This window comes from Canis aureus, chromosome 16 (genome assembly GCF_053574225.1).
Source record: "Canis aureus isolate CA01 chromosome 16, VMU_Caureus_v.1.0, whole genome shotgun sequence".
In the NCBI taxonomy this organism is placed as follows: domain Eukaryota; kingdom Metazoa; phylum Chordata; class Mammalia; order Carnivora; family Canidae; genus Canis; species Canis aureus.
The window spans coordinates 37,150,824-37,174,339 of NC_135626.1; the positions used below are offsets into that span (position 1 = coordinate 37,150,824).

General features: G+C 40.5%; 1 protein-coding gene across 1 annotated transcript in view; it reads right to left on the bottom strand.

The window, feature by feature from the left end:
• The window catches only part of KPNB1 (karyopherin subunit beta 1), a 27,423-nt gene continuing 3,907 nt past the window's right edge, over nucleotides 1–23,516 (bottom strand). The window contains exons 4-22 of the mRNA XM_077852978.1: nucleotides 20,991–21,191; nucleotides 19,916–20,068; nucleotides 17,532–17,591; nucleotides 16,860–16,949; nucleotides 16,391–16,501; nucleotides 15,499–15,600; nucleotides 13,484–13,708; nucleotides 12,157–12,348; nucleotides 11,263–11,393; nucleotides 9,779–9,926; nucleotides 9,390–9,461; nucleotides 8,047–8,191; nucleotides 6,764–6,846; nucleotides 6,096–6,203; nucleotides 5,545–5,688; nucleotides 5,341–5,446; nucleotides 4,561–4,675; nucleotides 3,810–3,971; nucleotides 1–3,075 (exon numbers count right to left, since the gene is read on the bottom strand). Of these exons, the coding sequence (XP_077709104.1) occupies nucleotide 3,075; nucleotides 3,810–3,971; nucleotides 4,561–4,675; nucleotides 5,341–5,446; nucleotides 5,545–5,688; nucleotides 6,096–6,203; nucleotides 6,764–6,846; nucleotides 8,047–8,191; nucleotides 9,390–9,461; nucleotides 9,779–9,926; nucleotides 11,263–11,393; nucleotides 12,157–12,348; nucleotides 13,484–13,708; nucleotides 15,499–15,600; nucleotides 16,391–16,501; nucleotides 16,860–16,949; nucleotides 17,532–17,591; nucleotides 19,916–20,068; nucleotides 20,991–21,191 (2,349 nt within the window). The 3' untranslated portion in view covers nucleotides 1–3,074. The remainder of the gene's footprint in view (nucleotides 3,076–3,809; nucleotides 3,972–4,560; nucleotides 4,676–5,340; nucleotides 5,447–5,544; nucleotides 5,689–6,095; nucleotides 6,204–6,763; nucleotides 6,847–8,046; nucleotides 8,192–9,389; nucleotides 9,462–9,778; nucleotides 9,927–11,262; nucleotides 11,394–12,156; nucleotides 12,349–13,483; nucleotides 13,709–15,498; nucleotides 15,601–16,390; nucleotides 16,502–16,859; nucleotides 16,950–17,531; nucleotides 17,592–19,915; nucleotides 20,069–20,990; nucleotides 21,192–23,516) is intronic.

The following is a 23,516-nucleotide window of genomic DNA, read 5'->3' on the forward strand; positions in this document are numbered from 1 at the left end:
TTGAAAATAAAAATAAAGCGGACTTTATTTAGAAGATAAAGGTGGTGGTATCAGTTTTGGTTAATAAAGTTGGGCTCAAGTGTTTTAACAGGTCTTTAATGCCATCACAGACTGGCATGCCAAGGGCATTCTGAATGCCAATTACAGACTGAAGTTGTTTCGAAACCAAGATGCTATCAAAAGCTGATGGAGTTGAGAATTCTCTTAAAAGTCAGACTAACACACTTCTTAAATATCAGAGTGACTAGATTACTTGGTTCTGAAAGTGAAAACACTACACTGAGCAATTCCCCTCCTTCTCAAGTCCCGAAGGCAACATTACAATTGCCTCCTGACAGTCAACATTTCAACATTTCAACGGGAGCTGAGGGGAACCAGGAAAATGAAAAGCAAAATTAATAAATGTAATTGTAATTGATATAGGCAGCTGCCACTTGTGGCACACCAAAGCCTAGTCTGATGCCCATTTTCTTCACATTTGCACTGACATCTTCCCAAGCAGACGGTAACTACATTCTTGAAGGAATGTGCCAAGACTAGGGTGGGGAAGGCCCAGTGAGTGCACAGAATGTGTTTTTGCATCCAGTTGCCTTAGGTGGTACAACTGATTAAGGACAAATCCCCACTCTGGAAAACCCACTGGCCAAAGGTAACTGGGAGAGAGGATTAAATGCATAGCCAGTGTGGGAAGCCTGCAAGGCACCAAGACCACAGTCCAACCAGCCCCCTTTCCTCTTCTCCATCATTGGATGGATCTGGGAGAAAGCATTAACAGCACTTGTCAACTGCTTCCCTGGAACAAAACATGACAAAACACACGGAAGGTTTTGTTTCCATTATGGTTCTCGGTGTACTTTATTCTCCTGCTGTCTAGCTAAGCAGCCCACACAGGACAGAAATGGGTAGCACTGAGGAATGATCAGATTTTTTTTCTCCCCAATATTCCTGCCCCCTCCCTAAGCCCTGACCAACCCCTACCTATCAGGAATGGTTAGTATATCATCCTCTCCTTCAAGAAACAGCTAAAATTTCAACAAGGCATTAGAGGGTCAAGTCTCTTCATTGTTGGGCTTAGGAGGTGGTGCAAACTCTATTCACAATGGAGTCTTTCCTTTAAACACTTTTTTTTTTTTTTTTGTACACTGGTTCATAGATCGGCACTTGACTTTGAACCTGGCACCAAAAGGCACAATATCTGATACCCTGTACAAGAGCTATTAGAGATGCTGCCATATGGATGAGAACTGAGCCAATCCCACTTATGAATGGAAGGCTTGGACAGGGAAGGGGAAATGGCAAAGAGAAAAACATAAGCCCACATTTTTTGCTAGAATGGAAATGAAAGTGGGAATTTAAGGTCTTGTGTTTTAATCCTCCCAATACCAGGAAGCAATTAAAAATCTTCCTTGGGTTTTTTGAAAGCAGCGTATTCAAAATGCCAGCAAAAACTCAATAACTGCAAAACCAAAAGGGGATCAAAGCTCACTTATATCCCTCCTTATTGCTGAAAGATTCTAAAACCAAAATTCAGGGTGCCCTGTTCCCTTGTAAAAGGGAAAATAACTTAGTCTCATTTATGGTTCTCATACCACATCACACTTTAAAAAATATATTAGTGTGTGTGACCAGGGGAATGTTTGACACCACTTTAAATCTTCACCTTCAGTGGAAAAATAAAACCCTTTTCAAGTGCCATTCTCATCACAAGAGTTCTAGTATATATATATGTGTGTATGTGTATATATATACTTTTTTGTTTTCTTGGTTAGTTGGTTTTGAAGTGCAGCAAGAGACCAATACCGCATTGTAGTCAATCAAATAAAAGAGAACAGAAGGCCAAGCAGTTTCCAAATGGTTATTTTATCAGATTGTTTGAACATTAAATTTATCCTCCTTTGCAATCCAAAATAGTTACCTGAAGTTTTCTGTGTGTGTGTGTGTGTGTGTGTGTGTTTACTTTTATTGTATATTTGTTTTCTAAACTCTTTGGCACAATTTTCTGGGGGTGTTCAGACTATCACGATACATATTAGGAGAGAACTTCTCTTTCATGCTGCCAATTCTGAGCATCTAAATTTTGGTTTGTTTGGATTGTGGCTTTCTTTTGTTTTTGAAGTTTGCGTTATTTTTGTAACAATTGTATTTTAATTTGTTCTAGATCCTCTAACTCCAGAGTTTTCTTTTTCTCCCCCCTCCCCCCCACTTCTACATTCACAGTTGAACCATATTATTAGGAAAGGCGCCTTGATGAAAAGATCAGGATACGGGAGCTCTGACCATTCGTCAGTGTTTTCCCTAGAAGATAATTAAAAAATAAAAACAAAAAAACAAAAAACAAAACAAAAACCTAAAGAGCGTCTTTCCTTTTTTTTCTTTTTCTTTTTTTTTTTTTTTACACATCTCTTGTGCTGCATCAGTAGACAGAACTTCGGTTAGTTTTATGAAATGCAACATCTAACCCCTTTTTTCTGGGAAAAAGAAACTGCAATGACTTGAAGTTGAGAATGTGGATACCGCCTCACTCACACACACTCATTCTCAGACTGTAAAGAATCCCTCAACCCTCCTTTTAGCCGGCACGCATACAGTACCGTGTGGCAAAGGTACACCAAAGGTGGGCTTGAGACTCAGGCTCCATCTTTCTTATCAGTAGCAAAGGGCAGGCTGCCTTTTACAACAAAGCACCACAGCTGAACCCAGTCCCTCCTCCTCTCCCAAACCAGTCACTCCACTCGGCACCGGCCAAAAGACAGAAAAGCTAGTTCTAGCCTCTCCTGGGAAGAGATAACTTTCTTTTCTAAGCAAGTAAATCCATCGTTTTTCTCTTTTCCAAGATGGCCGACGTTATGGTTTTCTACGAAGTCAGTGCTTACTTAGCTCACTAACAGCGCTGCTGTTGGCGGCTGCGGCTGCTGCTGTGGCAGGATTTTCAATGTGGTGTGTTTTCAAGCCTCACTCACTCATCCTCTCATTCCCAAACATTCAGCATCCGTGCACACTCCTCACTTCCGGGTTTTTCAAAAGATTGGAGATTTCCAGTGGGGGTCTCAGGTTATCATCCCAATGGTAACAGATCTAAAAACAGATGGAAAACAGGTCAACTTTTGAGATCACAGATAACCAACCAGGAAAGCCAAATGCTTTTCTGATTCCCACAATCAAATGCTCATAAGCCCAAAATGAATCTGTCAACTTCTCAAGGATTATTTTTCTTGTATTCCTATGTGCCAACTACCTGCTCTCATTAGCACTTACATTAGAAGGTGGCAGGGACACTAAAAAGATAAAACTCAAAATAGTGTTTTACTGAGATCTATGGAGTAAGAGGATGAGCATGTGAGAGGAGAATAAATTAAAACTACATATAAAAGTAGGGGTCAGACAACTCTTGACTTGGGACATCTTCTGCAGAGCCACACAATGCCTAAAAGCATTGCAGTAAAAAAAAAAAAAGGAAAGAGCAGGAGGAAGGGAATAGAGTAGAAAAGAGAATTCTGGGAAAATGCCATTACCAGTAACTTTATTAGGGCCCAAAATCAGTTGGGGACTTCACTGACTTCTAGTTACATAAGTTCTGTTCTTCATCACCAAGAGGAATCAAACACTTGGCTCAAGGAAATACTGAGGATGCCCAACCCCTCCACTAGTACAAGCCTAAGGAACTAAGGCTTGGCTCAAAAGCACTTATATGGGAGAGAGTACAAAACAAAACACCAAGAGAAAGGCATCCCTTGTTGGAACAGTCTGAAGAAACTGTGCCTCCTCCCCTAGAAAGTGGAAGAAAGAGGGCAGTGGGGACAAGCTCTTACCAAGCTTGGTTCTTCAGTTTCCTCAGTTCTTTTGTTGCCCATGTAGCAAGGGTTTTTGCTTTGTTAGTCTTCGATCTCCGTCCTTCTGTTAACAGTTCATGGATCATTGGCCTAGCTTCTACTAATTTCAGTACATCCTTTCCAAATGCTGTACACAAGTCCCTGTGCAAAATAAACACACCTAAATGAGCTCCTGGCCTCATCCTGCTTTCCTGTTTTGAGCCAGTGCTAAGCTAATTGTGGGTCTCCTAGGATTCGCCTAGCTTTTAAAGTTGGAAGAAATTTTAGGGAAAGTCAAGCACCTGATCTCTAAAGACGTGAAAAAGGAGGTCTAAAGAGACAGGATGACTTACCCTGAGGTCCACAACTAATTTGTGGTTCTTTCTTCTAATGATATCTCAGAAACTTTCAATAGGGGAGGCTAAACATAGGCAATCTGTTGACCAATCTCAGAATATGGGATGGACACACATCTGATGCTACTTCTATACCTCTGAGAATTCACTTTACAGACTTTACCGAAGAGAAGTTAGAAATCTGGAGGGTCTGGGATGAGACTAGAGCTAAGGTCTAGAATGAATGATCACCTGTCAGAACTTGAAACAGGACACCATGGATTCTATTAAAGAAATAGCCATACCAAATAAGTGGGTAATTACCATTTAGGCTACTCTCAAAAGTTCTTTACCACAGGTCTTCTCATTTTCCACGAGAAGTTCTATTCAGCTGTTGGAAATAGGATATAACCTACCCTATCAGTCCAGCAGCACAAGCTACTACTCCGTCTGTATGATCCTCATCTCCAGCAATGTGGTCAATGAAAGACAGAATAAATTCTACTCTGGGTTGTACCAGCATGACATCCGCTATAATAGAAAAGAAAAGGTCTGATGAAGCTGCCCCACCTTTGGTAGGACTATATACCCCATTTCAAAATTTCCAAATATATTACCCCGATTAGGCAGGTTTAGGCTGGAGAATTAGTTGCATATAGTTATATCAAACTATTCCTCAAATCAAGAGGTCATCCTTCACGCTAACAAAAGAGGCAGATACTCCTCTTATAAGCATAGAAATAACAAATGGAACCTCTTCTCTAAGCCCATGACATCAAAAGACGTAAAGGACAAATATTTCCCCAATCAATAACAGAAACATCATGTGGGAGAGGAAATGTGCTCTCTTAATCTTTTAATTCAATTGCACTGGAAGTGTGTATGTGTGGTGTGTATACGCTCAACAACTGCCACTCAGGGCTCATGTTGATATGACTAGCACCAATAGCCTTGCTGGATCCCATTCCTTATGGTGCTCAAGAAAGGTAAGACAAAGTAGAGGAAGCGGGGCTGAAATAGCAAAGACTATATCTTTGGATACTCTTCCAAAGCTACTTTCTTCATGAGGGTACTGTTCCTTCTCCTTCTCCCCTTCTTCTAAGCAATAGGTGCTAGTTCATAAGCTACAGAACCAAAGACACAGCCCATTTGGCTACATGAACTCTGGACTAAGTCCACTGGGTTTTATACTCAACGGTGCACGTTTTCCTGGTCTCCCTTCAATCCCTGGACAATTCCGGTATAGGCCTCCAAGCAGCCTTCTCTTAGCTCATTCAGGTAGTCCACCATGTCATAGTCTGACTGTAAAAGACATCATACCAAGAGCCTTTAGTTGTAGGATTGTCAGAAATCCCATTCATCCCATCAGGGCTGGACATAAAAGACAACTTTAAGCTCACCTTGTCCACCTGGGCTTGGGAGGCCTGCTGAAGAGTATTCAAGACAACCTCTAGATATTTTTTAAACTCTCCACCAATAGCAAGAGCAATATCACCAAACACTGACAGAATCTGTGGTTTCACAGACCTGTGGACATTTTCATTCTGACCGGGGGCAGGGGAGAAAAAGAGGGAAATCAAATTAATTAAAGCCAAAATATTCTGTCTAAAGGTTAAAGAAACATTTTTAAAATAATAAAACTACTAATACACTGTACAGACCTTAAGGACATACCCAAAAATTAACAGTGGCTATCTCTGGACAGAGGAACTACACATATATTTTACTGGCCTTCCTGCCCACCCTGTTCCACGTATTGCTCATGGCTTCCTTTAGTTAATTTTACAACCTTACTTTGTAGAATCACATTGTGAAAATGAAAATGAATAATTTTCTTCATGAGGCTAAGGCCAACATCCTGGCAACCTGTCTGTGCCCTCACTTCGTTTTTAATCATCTTTTCCAATTTCTTCAAACGCTAGTAAATTAGATTATGTGTGTAGACACTCACCCCCAGGTTTTCCAGCAGGAGCTGCATCACCTCATCACAGAAAGGTAAGATGTTGGACTGCAGAGCTCGGCATAAGTCTCCTACTAAGCCCACAGCTGCCAAACAAACCTGCAAAGAGTCAAGGAAATGATCTCCGAAACAGAAAAGGCCACCTGCAGGATAAGGCCATTATTTTTATTTGGCCACTGGTCCTTTATCACTTGAGCCTAGAGCTGAAGAAAAAAACACATCTATCTCCTCAAATAAGTTAAGTAGGCCCCATGCACAGTGTAGAACCCACCGCAGGCTTGAACTTAAAAACCCTGAGATCAAGACTCAGATGCTTAACCAACTGAGGAGGCACCTAGGCACCCCGAGTTCATTTTAACAATCCATACAGCAGAAAAAGAGTGAAGACTCTTCAAGATATTAAGAAGGGACGGAAATGACAATATTCACTGGGAATGATGATGACAAGAGCTCAGTGGTTTAAAAAAAAAAAAAAGGGAAAAAAACGTTTTTTCAGGGTGCTAGGTTGAGGCATCTAATATCCTGCTTTTCATGGGCTACTTTTAGTTCCACAGCTGGGGACAATACAGAGACTACCTGGACTTTGAACCATGAGGTAGTTATCAGGAATAAATAAGAATATAAAGAATATAAATATCCTTTTAAAAAGCATAGATTACCTGGTACTCAGCATAATTTTTCAATCCAATGCCCAGGAAGGGTTTAAAGGCCTCCATGTACTTTAGGAATTCACCACCCAACACTGTAAAGAAACAAACTATTAGCATCACAGGGTATCACAGAAGTAAGCAAAAGTAACCATGCCTGCTCTCTCAAAACATATTTATTCCACTCAACAGGTTGGGCAGGTGAAGTGTAAGTTAACTGTGGATTCTATCATGAAGACAGGTTATCTCAGACAAGTCAAATTCCTAAGTGCTAGAAAGGCCAACTCTTATGTCCTGAAGATAATGCCAAATCTCTAGAGTGGGATTTCACTTTGGCTAAACCCAACCAGCCAACCAAGGGTTTTTTTTTTCTCAAGGGTTAATTTTGAATTGGATGAGCTAATAACACTGCCTCTTTGGCTACCTCCTTCATCTGTTTACACAACATGTCTTCTCTGGCGGCCAGCTTTAAAACAGGGTCCATCCTTGGGCAATTCCATCAAGGATTTATTTAACAAGCTAGCCAGGGAAAGCAGACTGGACTTTTTGCTCAATTAGCCACTCCAGGAGCCAAAGTGAACTTCTGTGCCCTATCAGGGTAGTTACATGTGGCCAGATCAACTCTCAGTTGAACATATGCTCCTAATGCTAGAAATAGGTCTGGTCCTCAGGTAATAGCTTTGGTCATACACCATCCAGGCCAACCCTGAAGAAGCATCTCAGGTTTCTTAAGAGCTCTTTAATGTGCTTCTAATGGCCCTTCAAAGAATCTTAAGCAGACATGGATTCCCCAACGCGATTTTGTAGAGTCAAACATAGAACAACCAGAAGACCAGTTAATTCTTAGAACTCTCAGTTTTTCACTCCATCCCATATGGAGCATGAGGATGTGTCAACATGGAAGTTCAAAGTATTATAACCCAAACCAGGAGGTACCAAGTGCCAAGAAGAAAATAGAAACCTTTGTTTCCTCTATCCTTGGAAAGGAGCCAAATCTCAATAAAGCAAGTAGACTTTCAGAGGAAAAATGAACCCAACAAATAAGAGGTAGATGATAACTGTTTTCCCCAAAAAACTCGCCAATCTGAGTTGCGGCTGGCTCTCCATTTATTTCAAGGAGAGCAGCAGGGCACTTGTGCATAAATTTACACTTACATTCAATCCAATTTTGCCCTCAAGTCATGCCTCAGTAAAAGAGAAGACGGGACCATGCTTTCTGTGATCAAAAGTGCCCCATGGCTGCTGGAAACTCTTACATTCTAAAGACATTCCCTGCCCAATTTTGGCTCACTGACCTTCCACCAGTGTGCTAACTGCCATTAGGGCATCCTCTTGCACTCCCCCAGACCCAGCTGTGCTTTGGAACATCCTCAACAGGGAGGCCATGACCACATCAGAGATCTGCAAAGCATCTTGATGTTGTACTTTCCGGAGAACATTCTGTGAAGTGAACAAGAGTTCAGGATCTGTTGATTCCAAACCCTCCAATCAGAATGCTATATATATATATATATACCTTTCTAAAAAATCAATTAAGCCCTGTGACTTTTTTTTGGAAGGGCCAAACAAACACACTTTTTGTGCTCAAAAGCTTTCGCAGTGTAAATCTTCTGCAACAAAACATACATTTTAATACCCTTCTATTTCCCAATTCAGAATGAAGACAAGATAATCTACCATGGTACATAAAGCTATCTCTTCTCCATTTCATTTATGTCTGACACACCCATTAGCAGTCTCCATATTGTAGTCTTCTGGAAAGGCAGTTGAATTTCTTTCAGCTTTAAAGAAGGACAGGTTATATAGTTCTTACTCATAAAACAAGAAAGCAATCCTTCCTGTATCTTATTTACTTATGACGGTCAAGAAACAGTTCTGGTAAAGTAAAGCCAACCTGAATTCCCCTAATTCAATATTCCTCACACCTCCCTCCTTACTCTTTAATTTGTTTCAACTAATGTTACCAGATCATTCCTGTATTTGATGACTAAGGAAAGATCTTAACAGTCAAGATATTAAAAAAACAGATTTTTTTTTTTTTTACATTTGGGTAAGAAAGAGAAAGGAGATGTACAGGGAAGATGACCAAGTTAGCATCACTCAATACTAAAACCTAGTATCCCCCTAAGCGATAGACATGTTCTAGGGTTTCCTGATCTTTGGTAAAAAGGGGAACAGCACCTCAGTCACTCCATCCAGGAGTCCAGTCATGAATGAGGAGTGATTTTAGTTTTTCCAGCCTCCCCTCAAAAAAGTCTATTCTGAACAACAGGTACTATAAAGGATTTAAATTATAATAAAGTTTCCAGTAGGAACTGTTGTTTCAGAATATGATGATAGAAACTCAAGGCTATATTTTTAGCTGAGTGAACCGCAACTGGAAATCAGATCTGACTGGGCTACATTTGGACAACCCAATAAAAACCAAAGACTAGAAGCTGCCAGCACAAAATAGCTGTACAGCTGGGAGGACTGTCACAAACCAAGTAGTTGCCTTCCCTACTGCAAAAGACAAAGTCTGTCTTTATGGACAAAGAAGAAAGGAAAATAAAAAATCTCTCTCCCAATCAACCACAGATGAAGACCTTTTGAGAAGAGTTTCTGATCAGCATCAGTAAGTGATAAAGCACCGTCATACCTGAAGAGTGGCACAGAGCAAAGACTGAAGGTCATTGAATTGGATCCTGTCGGATGTGCTCTGGATGTGGGACTACAAGGAAAAGAACATTGTCATATTCTGAATAAACACCCTCTAAAAGAGTTCTAAACTCCTTTAGTGCTTCTGTTTTTGCTGGGTTTGCCAGGACCATCAAATAATCTTTACTGATGCTTGTCGGAAATAAAAAACTTACATATGTGTATGGTGTGAAGCGTGTAGGAGTAAATTGGGATGAGCAAAGCAGATTTTTAGTGGTATTATTTTGTATAAGCCTTCTATCTTTCTGAAAAAATACATACTTCCACGTAAACGTCAATACCACCAAGAGAGCATATGCCCCCGCCATACCAGCCTCACACCAGCCTCACCTCCATCTGAAGCACCTGCTGCAGTCGCTCCATGATAACCAGAGTAGTTTTCTGAACCGCGGGATAACAATCCTTGGCACTGTTTTTCACAATTTCCATCAGAGATTCATATGCAGAACTCCTCAGGTTGTTCTGGTGTCCATCAGGTCTGTAAAGAACACACAACAACAATCTAAAAGTCTTACCTGAAAAAGAATAGAGTTGTTATGATGTAAATCTTGTCTCACAGAAAATAAGGAATCCAGAAACCAATACGGTTGTAAATATGGTTGGAGTTTGGCAACACAATACAACCAGGAACCAAATTTTCAACTACTGAGCCAATGGCTCTATTTACTATGGATCTCCAGGCTCGGTTACACTTTAGAATGGCTCTGTGGAAATGGGACTAAAATTATGGGGGAAAAATTAGTTTAAAAAGCTGAAGCACTCATGTGGACAACCAACAAGGATGACTGACATGCTAAGAAAAAGCTCAACTTTCTTCATTCATCTTTGAGATACTATTATACAGAACTTTGATCAGAGAAGTAGAGATAGAACTAGTTAAGCATGAAGAGTTTATACCCAGCCTTTTTCCTAATGGTTTCTTTTGAGCCAAAACCAAAATAATTAAAGGTTGTCCCAATTTACAATCTGTTAAAACTACATTTCAGGGGCTCTTGGCTGACTTAGTTGGTGGAACACATGACTCTTGATCTTGGGGCTGTGTTTGAGCCTCACACTGGGTGTAGAGATTACTTTAAAAAAAAAAAAAAAGACTCAAAAAATTTCAAAAACTCACTTACAAAATAACTGTATTTAATGCCATATTCTTCATCTATTATCAAAAGTGTTGGGGTGCTTGGGTGGCTCCGTTAGTTAAGCATCTGCTCAGGTCATAATCTCTGGGTCCTAGGGTGGAGCACTGCACTGGGCTTCCTGCTCAGTGGGGGGAGTCTGCTTCTCTCTCCCTCAAATGAATAAAATCTTAAAAAATTCATGGAAGCAATTTTTCTTATACTATAATCAAATAATTCAGCTAACTGTAGACATAGCAAAATGAAGGGACCTCTCTAGATTAATCCCTCTCACCTTTTTTTTAGGAGAGAGAAGGTAGGGAGGGAACAGGGAGAGAGAATCTTAAACAGGCTCCACACTCAGCTTGGAGCCTGGTGCATGGCTTGATCCCACCACTATGAGATCATGACCTGAGCTGAAATCAAGAGCTGGAGGCTTAACCAACTGAGCCATCCAAGCACCCCAAATCAATTCCTTCTTATATAACTGTTTTCTGACTTTACTTGTATAGCTGAACATTCTTTTTTTTCCAGGATCACACCCTGGGCTGAAGGCGGCGCTAAACCACTGGGCCACTGGGGCTGCCCTAAGATGAACATTCTAATGTAGACATAGTCTATAGACTATTTTAGATTACGTGCCCCTCACACAGGGCAGAAGGAGCAGGATGCAGATACCCCCCGTTTCTGTGTAGTATCCGTCACCTGTCTGTGGTCTCCAGGAGCTTCTGAACTATGAGTTCAAAAGAAGAAGATAAGCAATAGGTAGCTGGTTCTTCCTGATCATCAGCCACATCTGCAGCTTCATAAGCAGCTTCAGCCAGACTAGAGAAGGCCTTAAATCCAGACAGAGTTATTAGTATTAGTCCTGAAAAGAACCCTACCCCAGGATAACCTCATTTTTCCTTAACACTCCACGGGCAGTGTTCCTTTCCAATTGATCTATGAATAAATCAATGCTAACAAATCCTCAACTTTTTCTGTCAAGGTCATCTCAAGACCATCTCTTCACAGACATCCTTAAAATTAAGTATTTGTTTATTTATTTATATTGTTTGTCCTATCCCAACTCTCTCAGCTGCAGAGTACTTTCATCTACCACACACACTTGCCACTACTTCTTTTTCCACTTACAGAAAGGCTTTTAGCCCCACTCCCCTTCCTTATCTGAACTTCCTCGCCCACACCCACAAAGGTCCCTAGTGAACCTTCAGCCTGTACTGACTCAGCACTTGGGCCGCCTACCTTCCCTTTTGCCCCCTTCTCAGCAATGGTACTTTTTGTAGCCAGCAACCCTCTAACTTAATCAAAATTTCTTGTCCCCAGTCAACTGAAGGAAGAAAACCAGGTCCTGATGGTTTTCCCAATGGGTTAATATGACTGTTCTAAGTGGTTTGGGAACCAGTCACCATGAGTCAACAGCTCCCACTGGCTCATGCAATTGGCATTCCTCCACATTTTAAGTAAAGAAATTAGGAAGGAGATGCTATTCAGAAAAGGCCTTCCAGTGAGGTGGACCCATTTCTCTCCCAAATGTCCTATGTTCTTGCCAAGGGCTCAGCCCTGCTCCGTTATCTCAGCATGAAGAAAAGCCCTTACCCAGCACACATTTGAAGCCACTCGGGGTTCAGCACTGAGGCCCTCAATCAGACACTGCAGCAGGGGAGTCAAGTAGACATCATTGATGGCAGCTTCAGGGAGCAGTTCACAAATTCGGCCCACAGTCCACGCAGTTGTATCTCGAACAACTACACTAGGGTCTTTCATTAATTCTATTAGGGTGGGCATAGCCTGCAAATACAGCAGTTATTAGAGCAAAACAAAGATTAAAATTCATGTTGACTGGAACGGAAATACTGATAGTCACGATTTCTAAAAGTTTTATTTAAATAATCTCTATACCCAATGTGGGGCTCCAACTCACAATCCCTAGACCAAGAGGTGCATGCTCTTCCAACTGAGCCGGGCCAGACGTCCCTTGATGGTTGGGTTTTAACCCAAAGCACCAATATAGTTTGTCATTTTAAAAGACTGTCATATACCCAAAAGTATAATAAAATCAAAGTGAAAAGTGAGAAGCACCTTAGCTCCAGTCATGATTTCAGGGTCCTGTGACCAAGCCCTGCTATTGGGCTCCCTGGTCTGCAGGGAGCCTGTTTCTCCCTTTCCCTCTGCCTGCCAGACTCCCTCTACTTGTGTGTTTGTGCGCTCTGTCAAATAAATAAAATCGTAAAAAGTGAAAAGGTGAAACAGTCCTCTCTTCACCAAATCCCAGCATAGAATCTTATTAAGAGTCTAGTATGAATGCTTTTATCAGCCTTTTACTGAATCACTCAGGTGATGCTTCTAGATGCGGCTGTGATGGCATCTGGCTGTATTTCAAAAGGCTGAGTTCCATACACTAAACACATTACAATGGACTCTTGTATCACTTGTAATAGTAAAATAAACATAGCATTTTCACAATAGTTTTCATTACATAGATATCATTTTGTCTTATGGACAAAACCATCACATTGCTAAGAATTATGGGGAAAGTTAATGATATAGCAGTAAGTGAAAAAATAAGTTTTAAGACTACTGGCCACTGAGAACTCTATCCTGTTGCGCATACATATATGCACACAGAACCCTGCTACACAGATAAATACTAAGAGTTAATAATGCTATTCCTAGGCAATGGGATTAAAAGTGACTTTTTCTTTTCAGCCTTTTCTGAAATTTTCAAGTCATGACTTTTGTAATAATAATTTTAAAGAGTCAAGAAATACATCTTATCATTCCTCATTGACAGCAAATAACAATCCAAAATAAATTTGGTGCGTGATTATGTATAGTTTTGTTTTTAAAATAGAGGCACAGTTTCAAGGAAAAAGTTCAAACAACAGAAACTCCACTTTCCACCCTCAAACTTCCTCAGCTTCACCTGGATAACTAGTGGTTTGAGCTGATTGGGCTCTGGTCCTTCCAAGATACAGCCAAAAGCCATGACTGCCGCATCCCGGTACCGCCAATCAGGGTTCTTGATGTGTTCTTTAATGAAGGGGAGGACATGTGGGACAATGTCATCTTCACAGCAGGTGGCCAGGAGCATGAGGCAGACGCCTGCTGCTTTGCAGGGGTTCCAGTCATCGTCATCATCATTCTCATCCTGACAAGAGAGTTTGGCACTAGTTAAATTTATGTTCAAATAATCACTGTAATTCAAAAAAAGAGAATTACTAACTCAAAAGGTCTTCTGACTACTCCCAAATGTTATTGGAACTTAAGTTTGAGGGATATAAATATAATATAAAACCCTTATATTTTAATTTCTTCCACAAAGATTCATCACAGCATAGCCTTTGGTAAGTAAGATGCATACGGAGGCAAGTCCTACTTAGTACTATACAACGAGATGGACCAAGTTCACTATGTGCAACAAGAAGGATGAAACTTGAACATATAGAAAGCAAAAGGCAGAACAGGAAGATATGCTGTATGATTCCAGTTCTATGAAGTCCAAAATCAATAAAATAATCTGTGGTGGTAAAGGGGAGGGAATGAATGAGGAAGATGAAGGCATGAGGTGGCTCCTGGCTCCTGGTGTGCTAGTGACTTATTACAGTTCAACAGGAAGTTAAACGGAAAAAAAGATTCCATTCAGATCTCCCCTGAAACTAGAACTCAAGGTTCATCTTCCTTATTGTGGCTACCCGTATTACCTAGTAATTCAAAAGTAGGCTGCCTTGGGGTGCCTGAGTGGCTCAGTGGTTGAGCGTCTGCCTTTGGCTCAGGTCGTTATCCCAGGGTCCTGGGATTGAGTCCTGCAGCAGGCTCCCCTTGGGGAGCCTGCTTCTCCCTCTCCTTGTGTCTCTGTCTGTCTCTCTCATGAATGAATAAAATCTTTAAAAAAAAAAAAAAGCAGGTTGCCTTATGCCGCTTCAGAATATTACATACCTAAAGAACGATTTGTTTCCAAATACGAAAACCACAATACAAAAGTGAAGATACTGAGATTGAAAGACACAAGAAATAACTGTAAAACTGAACCAGGATATGAAAATGAGAGGACACCCAGTCCATTTCAAACCAAATACATCTTTACTTATATCTTTTGAGATTGTTATACCGAAGAATCTTTCCGAACACCATACCAAGGAAAACTCTGATGCCTAAAGTCAAAAGAGAATGACAACCAAGATATACTTCACATAAAAGAATTTCTATATTTACCCATTAGACTCAAATCTTCATGAAGTCCTGTTATTTTTATTTTGTCCTGAATCTCATTGATGTTAACGATCACAGAAGAATCAGAGTAACTCTTTTTTTTTTTTGGTTTGGTTTTGTTTTTGAGACAGCGCATACCCATGTGCAGGGGGACGGGGGGTGGGGGTGGGGTAATCTCAAGCAGGTTCCACACCAAGTATGGAGCCTGACGCGGGCTTGATCTCACGACTCTGAGATCATGACCGGAGCCAAAAACCAAGAGTTCAATGCTTAACAGACTGAGCCACTCAGGCACCTCCAGAATAATTCTTCTCTAACCTCATCAAGATTTTAAATGTATATACATACTGTGAACTCTTGAAAATAATCCAAATATTAGCAGATACTTGAGTGGCCTAAAACTACCACATACCTCTTGCTAACCGTTCTTTACTCCAACTTTTATAGCACATGTCTCCTGCATTATTTTGGACATGGTACAGCACTCAGGAATCAGCGTGTGTAGCTTGTTCACAACTAAGGCTGAAACATCCAGACCCAGCTCTCCTTCGCAAACAACCCAGAGCCTAGAGGATCTTAAGAGATCCAGCTCGGCTCTTCCCAGTCATCTATAACAAAACATGAACCAGCTAAAGAGTTGCTGAGTTCCTTCATGGAAATTGTTCCACAGCAAACTAACCCTCAATAATATCTCATGGCTTACCCTGCTAGATTTGTGAGGTAACTCACCTGTTTAGTTAGTGTCTGTGTGAGGATTGGCACCAGGTACTGTAGTGCTCCCTTGGCATAAAACTTGCTGGTGTGCTCAGGGGGTCGTCCTTGTTCTGCTGCCTGAGGAGAAACATAAAAGCAAATTCTGGACAGCAGCAAACAGGCTGGTACTAGAGGCATACAATGAGAGCTGCCCAGGGGTTTGTACAGAAATACACAGAGCAAATGTAACATTTGCTGTGATCTTTGGAGGCGCTCATTTCTTTGGTCTACTTCAATGGGATTCTTTTAGGCCATACATATCTTCTACCTTAAAGGACCAAGGCAACCTTAAGAACTACATTCCTTTTTCACAAGCTCAATTCATATTAAGAAGCTGTCATCTAACTAACCTTTGGATCAAGAGATGTACTAAGTTTACGTAATGATGCCAAAAATAAAACTGGTTCTTAAAAGTGTGCAAGACGGTTAAGGCTGGAAAAAAAGCTTGAGTTCAAAGATTACAAAGTGCAGACCTAGCCCCTTTGTCTATAATGAATTCCTTCACCAGAGTTAGTAAGCTGTCAATTATGCATCCCATGCTTGCATGAGGACTTCCAAAAGGAAATAACTCAGCGTTGGACGTCACCTTGTTAAATTGTGACTGCCTGCTGCCCCCTTGTGTTCATGGTAGTAACATCAACATTTATAATAAATCACGTCTGGCTGATCCGTAAAGCATGAAATGCCTCATTATGGGTCTGTCTCCCTCCTGAGGGGCTCTGGCTAGCAGAGAAAGCAAAAGCTCTACAAATGGAGATGCCCTCTAAGCCCATGCAGAATAAAGCTTTCTCAGAGGAGCTGAATACCCAAAAGGGAGCTATGTCAGACAAATAATTCTCCTGCTGCACCAACTCTCTCCCAGGCTCACCTCGGAAGCCTCAATGGCCAAGTCCATTTCCTCATCACACACATTGGACCAGAATTCTATCCCTTGTAGGGCCACTTCATCAATGTCACTTTTCATTGCTTCAATTGTGATCTTTCGAGGGAAAGAAAAAAAAAAAAATGACATACCAGACACCAAGTAAGTGCTGGTTCAAGTTAGACCTGCACTTCCAACCACAGACATTCAAGTGTCAAAAATGTACATTTATGAAAGCTAGGTCTGAATGAAAGGTAGAAACAGAAAATAGATTTTAAAAATATACTCTTCCCCACCACAAAGGAAGCCCAAGTCTTCTTGGCACATTACTGATGGCTTAAACATAACACTCAGACTCAAGGAATTTCCTTGGTTTCGTAATACTAAGTAAAAAATTACAGAAATGACAAAACATCAAGAATGATGGGCTTTGCAACTAGCTACATGCTAACATACATAAAATAGAAATACTTACAGCAAAAAGAGCAGGACCCATATACGTCTCCATATACTGATAATACAATGACATTATCTTTACCAGATTCTGTAAGGCAGCCACTCGTACCTTTTACAAAAAAAAATAAAAAAATAAAATAAAATAAAATAAAATAAAAAAGGATTAATAATGTAGTCTGACAAAGAGAACTACATCACACAAATGGGTCAGTAATCTAAAGGGCCAACTGAGGTACATTTGGGTTATGTCAACATTTCTTTAAAATTAATCTCTTAAAATTTTTTTCACCATCCTTGTTTATTTTTCTTTTCTCTTTAAAGGTGCCTCTGGAACCTGTGGAGGGCTAAACTCAGGAATGCTATTCAGACTAGATGTTAGTCCCATCTGTTTGGAGGATCCAGGTTTAAGTACAGCAACAGTAAACCTATTCCAATGGCTACAATGAAAAACAATCACTTGTATAACTTACAGCAATTAAGTAGCAAGGGTGATCAAAAACCATTTCTTCCTTAAATCTTTTCAGAGGACGTAACTTCCATTATGTTAACTAAGTACAATTTTCCTCTCTTTTATGAAGAACAGTATTAGTCAAACCTTATTTCTGATGTCACCTGATTCCCAGCATTTCAAACTACTATGCTAGAAATGGCATTTCCGAGAGATGGATTTTTCATATGAACTCACACTTACCCTTGTATCCGGACACTGTGTGGCTTCACAGACCACCTGCATAATAAAGTGCCTTTCGGACTGCAGGAAGAATAAAAGTAAAAGATAATAAGAAGAGTACAAACCATATATGTGAAGATTGCTAGACTATTCTCTTCAGAGAAAACCTTGCACTTCCCATCAGCCCGTAACCATGAACCAATCAAGCAGCTTTTCCCTGACACAGTCCCTACTATATGACCTGCCTTCTAAAGAGGTCCCTAATTTTTTTTTTTTTTAAAGATTTTATGTATTTATTCATGAGAGATACACACAGAGAGCAGCAGTCTCCAGGCAGGGAGCCCGATGCAAGACTCGATCCTGGGAACCCGGGATCATGCCCTGAGCCGAAGGCAAACACCCAATCGCTGAGCCACCGGGCATCCCAGTCCCTAATCTTTTAATCCCCAAAATGATCTTCACTAACAAGACTCCAAGGAGGAAGTAGACAGGAAAATGTAGGTCACAGGGTTTAAATATAAATGGTTAAAAAAAAACCCCACAACCCTACATTAGGAAAACCCACTTCTTTATATTTAAAATCTAAGAGAATTCGAAACATCTGCTTTACTTAAAAATTTGTTTCCTGGGAGGTGGCAAATCCCCACCAATCATGGTAAGACACAGGAGAACACAACAATGAAGTGATTTGCTACTATCCTAAGTCTTCTGAAATCTAAAAGGAAAAAGTCTGTTTTCTAAGCAATTAGAATTACAATTTGCTTTGGCTTCTTAGACCTCCCTACTTTGTCCACAGTAAGACCAAGAAATGGCAAAAAGCACAGCTAAAGTGTCAACAAGTATACAAAAATACTTGCAGACCACATACAATCCAGTGATTCCACTTGATGATAGACCCAAGGGAACTAAAAGGAGGGCCTCAAAGATCTATTTGTCCACCTACATTCATAGCAGCATTATTCACAAGAGTCAGAAGATGAAAGGAAGCAACCCAAAAGTCCACAGACAGATGAATGGATAAACAAAATGTGGTACATACACAAAACAAAATGTTATTCAGCCTGAAAAAGGAAATTGTGACATAGGCTACATGTATGAACCCAAGATATTATGCTTTGTGAAATAAGCCAGTCATAAAAAATCAAATATTGTATGATTGCTTACACTTAAATAACGTATCTAGTGTAATCAAATTCATAGAAACAGAATGTAAAAAAGTTGCCAGGGCCTGGGAAGGGGAAAAGAGGGGAAAAGAGGGAGTTGGTTCTATGCATATAGTTTCAGTTTTACAAAATGAAAAATTTCTAGAGACTGGCTGCAAAACAACATGAATATGCTGAACACTATTGAACTATACACTTAAAAATGCTTAAAATGGTAAACTTAATATCATTGTAGATTTTAACATGAATAAGTAATAGGCGGAAATATTTTCAGACAAGATAAGCTTTGTTTATATATTAATTTTCAAAAGCATCTTCCAAGGAGTTAATTAGCCCACAACTTCTACAATTTTTAAATATCAAACTCTATGCCCAGGGTGCCTGGGTGGCTCAGTTGGTTAAGCATCTGCCTTTGGCTCAGGTCATGATCTCATGGTTCTGGGACCGAGCTCCACATCAGGATCCCTGCTCAGCAGGGAGCCTGCTTCTCCCTTTCACTCTGCCACCACCATCACCCCTCTTTTGCTCTGTCAAAATAAATAAATAAATAAATAAATAAATAAATAAATAAATAAATAAATAAAATCTTTAAAACTAAAAAATCTATGCCCAACAAGGGACCAGAACTCAAGACCCCAACCCAAGGATCAAGTTATATGCACACCGACCAAGCCAGCCAGCCCTTTTTTATTTTTAAAAACTCTACAACTTCTGTGTTTAAGATTTTATTTAAGGGAGAAAGAGAAAATGCACGTACATAAGTGGAGAGAGGGGCAGAGGGGGGAAGGAGAGGGAGAGTCTCAAGTAGACTCCATGCACAGCTGCTGAGCACAGAGCTCTCCATGGGGCTTAATCTCACAACTCTGAGATCATGATCTGAGCCAAAACCAAGAGTCGGAAGTTCAACTGACTAAGCCACTCCAGTGCCCCAATTTGTTGGTTTTTGTTTGTTTGTTTTAAATCCCAGAGCGTACCCACACTTTGATCTGCAAGAGTAAAAACCTAAGCTTAGAAACACTTCAGATCACATTTTCCCACAAAGCCTCATGAGAAACAGCAGACACCTACTCCAGTCACTTCTCACACAACACAAATCTTAACTAGAATGGAAATGAGTGCACCTAAACCAGATGGTACTTTCTAAGCCACAAACTTAAAAAAAGCAACAACAAAATAACAACTTTCATTTAACTCTTACTCCTTACCTTCCAAACCTACGTCTTTTTGTCAAAAGAGACTTACCTCTTTGTCAAAGTTTGCTTTGGTGAACTCCAATGAGTTCAGGAGTGCATTTGTAGCTGCCAGCTTCACATTATTACTGGGCTCTTCTTTCCTCATCCCCTGGATTATGGCAGTCAGAATCTCATTGGATTTATCCTGTAGCTGCTCTGGGTCCTGAAACAAGCAGAGAAGTGCAGTGAGTAAAATAATGAGCTCATGACTAATCAGCAGTCCTTTTAACTGTGAAATCCACTAGAGTGAGTATCATGACTTTCTCTGATCTTTTTCCATATATTTCCATTTAGGGACAAACCACCTGCAAAATATCCTAGGGCCTGAAGTCCAAAATTGAACTGAAACAAGTTAAACTCATCAACTTCATCTGATTTCCTAGCATAATGACTCTGGGCATGAGGTAATGCTGGCTTTTTCTTCTCCCTTCTGTGCAAACGGAAAGGGCAGTCTGATGTTTTTTTCCAAGGCCATCTGTATCAACTGAAGTAAAGCTTCTGAAGGCCAAAGATCAATGCTTGGGCCCAACACCTAGGCAGTCTAAGTCCAGGTCAAGTGTGGACTTCTTTGCTTCATCAAGTCTATATGTGGAAACAGACACCAAGGTGGTAACCTCAGCAGCAGCCATAGTCCCAGGAGGGCTACATTTCACAAACTGCTGTGCCTCCAGTGGCTAAGCCAACTACAGCAAGAGCTGGCAAAGTGTTTCTGTGAGATAGTAAATAAAAAGGAAGACAGCATCCATGGTACCCTGAGGACCTTGAGAAAGGGATCGGGGTCAGGGATGTTCCACAACAGAACACATCTTCTTTTAGAAATCTGGAATCTATACCTCTCCAAGCATACAGATTTCTTTGTTCTGAGCTTGGGATCCTCAATTCTCTTTAGTTTAGGGCATGATTAGCAATGTGAGGATCAGTTAGCTATCCCAATACAGAAGTCTAGATTAAATAAAGCAGTCCTACTTGCAAAATACTCTGTTGTAGCTTGGTTTTCTCCATCACGTAAAAACAATCCTAATACCAGGCAAGTCACAACTAGAGGGAATCAGCTATCTAAGTTAGATACAGAAGACCGTACTTACTATATCTTGGCAAATGTAACCAATAGCTTCCAATGTCGACTCTTTCATGTGCTCTGTGCTGTTGGGGTTTGTGACATTGGCCACCAGCTGAGGAATGAGTTCTGGCCACTGGTTCACCGGGATCTCTGCACAAGCAATACCAGCCACACATTGTGAGGCAGAACTAGGCCGGTAAGTTTCTGTGCCCAAAGTCTGCAAAACCTGCGCCGCACACACACACAAAATAAGATGAAAAGTATCAATTACTAATACTATTTGAACATGTTTTGCCTACCACCACATCTCTTAGATCAGTCTGAATTTTCTGCAACACACACACAAAATTAGAAAAAGGTATATAATATAGTCCGCTATCAAAAAAAGAACCACCAGCTTCACTAACCAACACCAGCACAATGTTGCTACAGAGCCTAGAAAAGAAATCAACCACTCCCTACTACCAAAAGGACTTCTCCAAAGCCAGACATCTCACATCAATGTTCAACAAAATAAGTAGTCAGAAGGAGATAATGTTAGAAAGCAAAGAAGACAAAATTAAGCTTCTAGGCTCCTTGCTAGAGGTACAATGGAAGGATGTTCACAGCCTTGTTTTGTGGATAGAAAATGTGGGACTTCAGAATGAGGCTAACTCTGGGCATTCAAATGGGTCTGATTCACAGATCATAGTCTAGCCTGATTCAAGGAAGAGACCCGTTCCGACTTATGAAACGTGAAACAAGCCTTCTTCCCTATGGTCAATGACAGGTTAGCACCCCACAGTGACTTTCATACAAAGGCCTTGGTCAGGGAACATCACTAGATGCAGATACAAAGTTACTGATGTTACTAACACCTAAGAATGAATCCTTATTTAACTTTCAATCTGGAAGGATTTGTTCTGTTTGCCCAAGAATCAGAAAACTCTTCTCTCCACCATCAACAGATATCAAGAACTAGTTAGATATGTCAATTAAAATGAGATCCGCTTCTCATTAAGCAGGTCTTGTTTGAAGAGATAATCATACGAGGATTTATGTAAAGGGGAAAGGCACAGGTACAGATAAAGTATGAAGCCACAATTGACCCAAGGTTAATCATTACCACAATCAGCTAATTCAGTCAATGAACTAAGAATCACCAGTCCACTCAAAAGGCAAACAGTTAACTGTTCCTGGCATGAACACAGGACAAAGCGTAGCTGCCAGATATTCAGGCCAGCTCTGCTGACTGGGTCAGGTCACTTAGTAGCCTGCTTTGTAGCTAATAATAATGAACTCCCCATCTTTCCCCCATACAGTATATCATCATCCCTGCCCGCCCCCACTGACAAGAGCTCTGCCCAGTAACAAACTGTTCTGATTGATCGTAAATGAAGGTTTTGCTCTCTAGGGTTACCAGAGCCAGGATGACTCTTAAAAAAACTGTTATGTGGAAGACATGGAGCACGGAGGTAGGGATGAGATGACCAGTCTAAAACAGCAGATGCAGAACAGGTATTAACCCATGTCTGACTGAGAGCTCCAGGTCAGGGTGCCTTTATACTACATATACCACACCACCTCCTGGTACACGTGTGGATAGCACTGAACCCCACTGTATCTTTATCTTTCCTCCTTTACATTGCTTCTGGAAGACCCCTAGTTAGCATTACTTGAGGTGATTTACAGACCACAAAGGTCGGTTTTTGTTTTTTTTTTTAACCTAGGTGGTAACCCTAATGATAACAGTCAATTACCAGAAATAAGAGAAATAAAGGAGTGAACTCTAAACTGTGTCCAAGACCCACATTTCAAAAAATAAATAACCATCAGCCCTGAGAAAGTATTCATTACCAGAGCTGCTGTGAAAGGGAAAAAAGGGTATGATTAACTGCTAATTTTCTTTCGTGCAGAAGGGTTCAACAACACATACGCTAATTTATTCAAATTTTAAAAAGTCTTAAGACTGATGTGCCAAAAAGAGTCAATTACAGTTCCAATCACATCTCATCTCATTTACTATTGCATAATTTCAGCAAGATAAGAAAGTGAATGGGCAATACAAGCACCAAGATTTCCAGTAACTGACTGATGGAATAAACCTCAATCATATCAAATTACGAAGAGAAGATTAAAATGTTTTTACATAAGCAGACTCAATGTGGACAGAAATTGCTCTACATATTCCAAAGAAGATTCAAAATAAGTTGGCTTTCAAAACCTAATCATGAGTACCTTCACACAAGACTAGAGAGAGGAGTATATAACTTGAAAGAGAAGTTGTTGCCCTAAGAGGCACAAATCTACCAAACACCTGGAAATAGCAAGTATGATGTGTATAACCATGACATGTGCAACTACACATTTAGGAGTCCCCCAATTGATTTCCTCTCAAATACCAAGGATCAATTGCTTGACTTACCGTTTTCTATGCCTTATGCACATAAGACAGACTGCTAAAGAACCTCATTAACTGGGGAGTGCAGAGGACATTTGTCCATGTATTCTAAGTATCTTTTCCTGTAGCTAGAATTACGGATTTTAACTCAACAACAGTCACATGACCTCC